The 7,305-nt window shown below is 46.7% G+C and overlaps 2 protein-coding genes across 2 annotated transcripts; both read left to right on the top strand.

Annotated features, from left to right (window-relative positions):
• Positions 1-3,373: 3,373 nt before the first annotated feature.
• On the top strand, positions 3,374-4,948 carry LOC106724949 (chromosome unknown open reading frame, human C5orf60). The gene is given in 4 exon segments (XM_014534202.1): positions 3,374-3,464; positions 4,003-4,063; positions 4,310-4,518; positions 4,521-4,948. Coding segments are annotated over 4 exon segments (789 nt in total).
• A 174-nt stretch (positions 4,949-5,122) lies between these two features.
• On the top strand, positions 5,123-6,479 carry LOC102245957 (spermatogenesis-associated protein 31A3-like). The gene has a single exon (XM_005859481.2). The coding sequence runs from the start codon at positions 5,172-5,174 to the stop codon at positions 6,477-6,479; it is 1,308 nt and encodes a 435-aa protein (XP_005859543.1). The 5' UTR covers positions 5,123-5,171.
• The last annotated feature ends 826 nt before the right edge of the window (positions 6,480-7,305 follow it).

Here is a 7,305-nt window from a genome sequence, read left to right as displayed (position 1 = left end):
TAGTGTCACTGAAGAGCTCTGACACTAAGATGTGTGGTTGTGGTGGGTTGGTGGGAACCAGGCTCGCTCAGAGTCAGTGTTACCAGCGCTCAATGTGGCCTCGTGTGCGCCCTTAGAATCAGGGACCCTGCCTGCACCGTGCTGAAACAGAGACCCCCCTGGAGTGTGTTGTAAATCAGAGCCTCCTAGCGTGCACCAGGAGTCAAGTTCCCCAATAATCCAGTATCAGAGTCTCTGTTGCTTCGCGCGGCCTCACATTGAGAATCTGGGTTCCTGTGTGCACATGCACCAAGAATTGGAGTCACTGGCTCTTAGTATGAATGCACAGGGAATCAGGGATCTCAGGCGCAGGTGATAAGAAACACAGTCAAGTCACTGGTGCTTGGTGCTGCCTCCTGCCAGGAGAATCAGGGTCCTGGGGCCCTTGCTGCACGGGACAAGTTCCCAGTGTTCGCACATTAGCTCCTAGGCTAAGGCTCCCATAGCCCGTGTTGCACGGAACAAGTTCTGGGCCTCTAGTATTTTAATGGGTATAAAAGGAAAGTACATCAACATAATAAAGCCCATCTATATATATAAAACTGATCGACTGGTAGCTATGATATGCACTGACCACCAGAGGGCAGACACTCGACGCAGGAGCTGCTCCCTGGTGGTCAGTGTGCTCCCACAGCGAGAGCCCGCTCAGCCAGAAGCCAGGTTCACGGCTGTGGCGGTGCGACCCTCTCCTGCTTTTGCAGCAGCACTAACAAGTGCCAGCGTTGGCGGCAGGCGCAGCAGGGCTGGGATGAGTGGAAGCAGCGTGGCGCCCAGCTGGGGCTTGGGCTCCTCCCTGGCCACCTGCCACTTCACGCACTACTACACCTCTCTGGGGATGTGGAACTGCCGGTTTCGGCTGAAACTAGCAGTCCAACATCCCCTGATGGGTCCTGGATTGCGAAAGGGTACAGGCCAGGCTGAGGGACCCCACCAGTGCATGATTCCATGCACCAGACCTCTAGTATATGATAAACCCTCAGCTAATAAACAATGGTGAAAAACTGAAAGCTTTTCCTCTAAGATTAGGAATAATATAAGGATGTCCACTCTCACCACTCTTATTCAGCATAGTGCTAGACATCCTAGCCAGGGCAAAAAAGCAAGAGAACAAAATAAAAGGCATCCAAACAGGGAAGGAAGAAGTCAAACTGTCACTTTTTGTGAACATGATTCTGAATATATAAAACCGTAAAGACTCCACCAAAAACTATTAGAAACTATAAACAAATACAGTCAAGTTACAGGATACAAATCAATGTGCAAAATTCATTGCCTTGCTGTATACTAACAACAAAACTTCAGAAAAGAAATGATTTTGCAAATGTAACCAAAAGAATAAAATACCTAAGAATAAACTTAACAAAATATGTGAAAGGTCTATATACTGAAAGTTACAGGGCATTATTAGAAGAGATTGAAAAAGATACAACAAAATGGAAAAATATCCCATGTTCATGGATTAGAAGAATCAACATAATTAAAATGGCCATATTACCCAAAGCAATATACAGATGTAATGCAATCTCCTTCGAGGTCCCAATGTAATTTTTTAAAGTAATAGAATGAGAAATCATCAGATTTGTAGGGAGCCAAAAAGGACCCCAAATAGTTAGGGCAATCCTGAGAAAAAAGAACAAAGATGGAGGTGTCACACTACCTGACTTCAAATTATACTACAGAGCTATGATAGTACAGATCAAAACAGCTTGGTATTGGCTGAAAAATGGACACACAGATCAATGGAACAGAATAGAGAGCCCAGCTATAAAATCACATGTATATGGACAGATAATTTTTCTACAAAGGAACCAGTGACACACAATGGAGTAAAGATAGTCTCTTCAATAAATGGTGCTGGGAAAACTGGAAAGCCACCTGCAAGCGAATGAAACTGGATTACAGTTTTTCCCCATGTACAAAAATTAATTCAAAATGGATCAAAGACCTAAACATAAAACCTGAAACAGTAAGTTACATAGAAGAAAATTTAGGTACCAAACTTATGGGCCTTGGTTGTAAAGAACATTTTATAAACTTGATCCCAAAGGCAAGGGAAGTAAAGGCAAAAATAAATGAATGAGACTATATCAAACTAAAAAGCTTCTGCACAGCAAAAGAAATGGACAACAAAACAAAGAGGCAGCCAATCAGATCAGACATGATCTTTGGAAACAGTAGCACAACAAAGGTTTAATTTCCAAAATATATAAAGAACTCATAAAACTCAACACCAAACAAACAAACAAACAAACAAACAATCCAATCAAAAGTGAGCAGAGGACCTGAAAATATACCTCTCCCAAGAAGACTTACAAACAGCCAATAGATATATGAAAAGATGTTCAGCCTCACTGGCAACTGGAGAAATGCAAATCAAAACTACAATGAGATACCACCTTACGCCTATTAGAGTAGCCATTATCAACAAGACAAGCACTAACAAGTGTTGGAGAGGTTGTGGTGAAAAAGGGAACCCTATTCACTGCTGGTGGGAATGTAGACTGGTACAACCACTATGCAATCTGGTAATTCCTCAAAAAAAATTAAGAATAGAGCTACCTTATGACCCAGCAATCCCACTCCTGGATATATACCCAAAAACTCAAAATCATGTATTTGCAAAGATATATTGACCCCTATGTTCATTACAGCAATATTCACAGTAGATAAGACATGGAAACAACCAAAGTGTCCTGCGATAGAGGACTGGATAAAGAAGATGTGGTACCTATACACAGTGGAACACTACTCAGCCACAAGAAAGGATGAAATAGAGCCATTTGCAGCAACATAGATGGGCCTTGACAACATTATGCTAAGTGAAATAAGTCAGTCAGAAAATGCTAAGAACTTTGTGATTTCACTTATATGTGGCATATAAAATTGAGACTTGAGAACACAAACAGCAGTGTTGTGGTTGCCAGAGGGAAGGAGCTTGGGGAGAAGGGGGTCCTAACATAGTGACAGGAGATTTGACTTTGGGTGGTGGGCATACACTGCAATATACAGATCTTGTAACATAGAAATCCATACCTGAAACCTATATGATCATGTGGTCTAATGCCACCCATGTAAATGTAATTTAAAACAATAAAAAACCAGCTTTTAAATCAACATGTTTTTATTTCTATCATAAAATACTCACTGTACCATGAATTTCTGAATACTTTTAGAGAAAAGAAAATAAAGCTAAGAATCCACATATTTTAGTATTAAAGAAACTCTAATACTAAAAAATATGACAAGTAAAAAAGGAAGAAACAGAGTTAATGTAGAAAGTCATATTGTTCACAAGCCCCAAGCATCTGCCACTTGTCTAGAGAGGAGAGTGAGAATGGAGTCCCAGCCCCTCCTTTTTCTTGTCTTTCAGCATTCAGTGGAGCAGAGGAGGAGAAGTTGCAGGAAGAATAATGGAGCTTTGAAAGGTGAGCTGCTGCCCTCCCTCAGCCCTGCCTAGGAGTTTGCCTCCATCTGCATGTCGCTGAGGCCCAGGGCCCGGTCCCGGAGGATGCCAGGGCAGAGCCCTCGGGAGGCTCCAGGAAGGAGGGAGAAGGCAGATGCTTCCCAGATTCCATGCTGGGAACGAAGCCTTAGGGCCTGGGAATGGGTGTCTCCCTAGCAGGGGTCCCAGGAGGGGCATTTGGGCTGCTGTGGACCAGTAGTGCCTGACTGGGAGCTGGGGCCTCCAGGTCCCGCTGTGGGTGTGCTGCTCACCTTTGCTCAGATTCCCACAGGGAAGTAGGGAGGGCTGCAGGGGATTGTGGATAGGAAACACTTTGTAAATGACAAAGCACTACCTGTCCTGAGCCTTGCCATCGCTGTCAGGGGTCATGTGGCCTTGACCCTGATGCTTGGGCTCCTGAGTCAGCTCTCCTGGGTGTCATTCTTAAAGGGCCATGGCACTCAGCCTCCTGTAAGACCCCCTGGCCCTGCTCCACCATCTGACTGTTTCCTGATTTCCAGCCTGCAGAGAGTGCCTGCAAGAACTGGAAAAGGCTCGGAGCCTAATCACTCTTCTTGGAAGGTAAAGAATCTTCCCCTTCTCTCCAGGGTCCTCTTCCCTCCCGAACCTGTGATGTCACCTTAGGCCGCCTGGCTCTGACCTGGGAGGGGCCATGGGACAGGGTGTGGCTATGGCCCTGAGGTGAGGGACAGCAGGAGCACTGGGAAGTCAGTGTCAGGGCCATGGAGGACCCTGGGTCCCAGGTGCCCACCCCGCCCAGCCTGCCCGCCTGCTCCTGGCTGCAGCCTGTGCCCCCATCTCCTGCAGCCACCTGGAGAGGCCCCCTGAACAGGGCAGCTTTCGTCAGCGCTCCCATCAAGACCCCTCTGGTGAGTTCTGCAAAGCAGCGCCTGCTGGAGCCAATAGGCCCTGTGGGGAGCTTGTGGAAGATGCTGCTCCCACCATGTCCCCCTCGGCTTCTCTGGCTCCTGTGACTGAGTACCCGTTACCTCTGGCCTCCACCTTGTCACCAGGCCCGCCAGCTCCTCAGTTTCCCTTCATTCCCGCTCATCCCTGAGTGCCTCTCGGCCACCAGAGCCTTTCCTTCCCCTGGACGACCTTTCACCCCAGCCACTTGCACTTTCCTGTTCCCCCTCACTTCCCCCTGACTCAGGGGCCCACCCTCCACCTCCCACAGCCTCCTCTGCCCCCCACCCAACACCAGCCTCCACTCTGACTCTTCCCCAGTGTGACTCAATGACACTGACACTGGGCCCCACCCCGCAGAGTTCATGTCCACACACACCTCGGTCAGCTTCTCCCACCCCAGCCATCTCAGGCCTTGGCCACTCAAACTGTCCCATTTCAGCCCTGTCCTGGTGGCAGGTGGCTGCCAAAGCCTCATGCCTCTCAGCCTCATCACAGTGGGAGTCCCAGCAAGAGCACCTGTCTCACCACCCACCATAGGCCTCGTTCCAGGAAGACCCCACAGACAAGACAGGCAGAGGCTGATGAGCAGAACCTCCTGGAGATACATATCACAAAGATAATCAGGTGTAAAGATTTTGAAAAAAATGAAAAAGATACAATATGTATAACTCAAATGAACCCAGACATGCACTCTTTGGGGAATACGTGGAAATCACTGGGTGCTGAGCAGGACACCACAACCCCCCAACCCTTCTGGAGCATGGAGGACGAACAAGAACAACTGCATAGTCCTCTGCAGCTCTACAGCCAGCTTTTTTGGGGTCTCCCCTCCCTGCACAGCGAATCCCTGGAGGCTACTGCCTGGACATCCAAGGGCTCTTCCACATTACAGCCTCCACCTTTCTTATTCAATGGCATCTCGAGTGCCTGCCCAGTTCAACTGCAGGTTACAATGCCTCCACTGCTCTCCCATTCCCAGCACATGTCTCACTTGGAGTTCCAATCTCCACCCTTGCTTCCAACCATGCTTCAATTACAGCCCCCACCTCTGGCTCAGGTCCAGGCCCGGGGCCATCTCCCATCCTCTCTACCAACCCTACCACCTTCTTCTCCACCTCAGATGAGGGGCTGTGGAGTATCATGCCCGACAGCCCAGAATAAGCCACAATCTTTAATCCCAGTTGAGATTCAACATCCAGAAAGGCCCTTGTTGCAGAAGCAAGTAGAAAGTGGGTGGGATTTATCCTCTGTAGTCAACAGATCTCAGGAAGTCTTCAGTGTCTTCACAGCCAACCTTCCCAAGAACAGCATCCTTCCTGAGAATTTTCCAATCAGCCCTGAGCCCCGGAAGCAGCTGGAGCAACATCCCCAAAACTCGCATATGCAACACAGCTGGGAGCTGTCCCCCAAGATCCGAGAACCTCCAGAACTAGGGCAACATCAGAGCGAATTACCAGGAACATGTCAGGCAAAGGACAAGCATGAGCCCTCACAGCCCTCTTCACTCACAGGTGAAAGCAGCAACGATGCACAGAACGTGGGGCCTCAGCTAAGCCCCGATACAGGGAAGGTCCCAGAAGATCTCTCCAGGGGCTCAGAAATCTCCTTAGTGACGTTTCAGAGGGGAGACTCTGAGGAGTCAGAAAGTGATGTGATGCTTTGGAGAAGGGACTCCAGAAGTGATTTACTGAGGAACTTAGACAAAAATCTAGAAAACACGCTAAAAGGCCACTTGGGCAGAAAGTTGGGACAGATGAGCAAGAACCTGATGAGTGTGCATGGACCCTGGCTTCCTGTCAACCACTCTTATGCCACGGCTGACACTCACATGGAAACCAAAAATCTGGGAATCTTAAATGGCTGGGAACCCTGCTTGAACGCCTCTCACGGGGCCTTCTTTCTCGATACAGACATTCAAAAGGTGCTAGAAGCACATGTTACAAAGTTCTGGGTGAAGCACTGGTGGGGCCTGCCCCTCAAGGTCCTCAAGCCCATGGGTCTCCTTAAGTTGAAAAGGGCTCAAGCCTCACCCATTCTTGGGATGATATTGGTCCATAAAATTATATAGGTTTCAAGTGTACAATTCTATGATACATCATCAGTATATTGCATTGTGTGCCCACTATCCAAAGTCAAATCTTCTTCCATCACCAAATATTTAACTCCCTTTACCCTTTACTACCTCCCACCTACTTCCCTCTGGTAACCACCATACTGTTATCTGTGTCATGAATTTTTGTTTTTCTTATCTGTTCATTTGCTTTCAGCTATTTGCAACAACAGGGATAGATCTTGAGATTATCATGTTAAGTGAAATAAGTCAGAAAAAGTCAAGAACCATATCATGTCACTCATATGTGGGACACACTGAAATTTTTTTCTTTATTCTGCATCTTTTTGGTTGTATTGCTCTTCTTTTTCTGGTTATTAAGGTGGAAGCTGAGATCAGTTATTCAAAATCTTCTCTAATGTAACCGTTTAGTGCCATAAAGTTCTGAGTACTCAATGAGGGAGATTCCACTAATTTGATGCTTTTAATTGTTTGACTCTATTTCAACCCATGAGTGGTTTATAGGTGTTTTACTTGGTTTTCAAGTTTGTGAAGAAATTCTAGAGATCTTTCTGTTACTGGCTTCTAATTTAACTCTGTTGTTGTTGTATTGAAATATAACACATCCTATTAAATTTGAGAGAAGTATCTCTTCCATTGTGACAACCAGCACATGTATTTGTACTGTTTTTCTAGGTAGGTTATAAGCTCCATGTGGGCAGGGCATAATCCAAATACCTTGTATAATGTCTGTTATGTGTTTAATAATTGCTCATTATATAAATACTAGTAGCCCGGTGCACAAATATTTGTGCACTCAAGGAGGGGGGGGTGTCCCTCAGTT

This window comes from Myotis brandtii, unplaced genomic scaffold (genome assembly GCF_000412655.1).
Source record: "Myotis brandtii unplaced genomic scaffold, ASM41265v1 scaffold1260, whole genome shotgun sequence".
Lineage (NCBI taxonomy): Eukaryota > Metazoa > Chordata > Mammalia > Chiroptera > Vespertilionidae > Myotis > Myotis brandtii.
This window is presented reverse-complemented; position numbering and strand designations above follow the sequence as displayed.

Bases quoted from the DNA above. Each gene is read 5' to 3' on its own strand.
- LOC102245957 (XM_005859481.2), top strand. From the start codon at position 5,172: ATGGAGGACGAACAAGAACAACTGCATAGTCCTCTGCAGCTCTACAGC.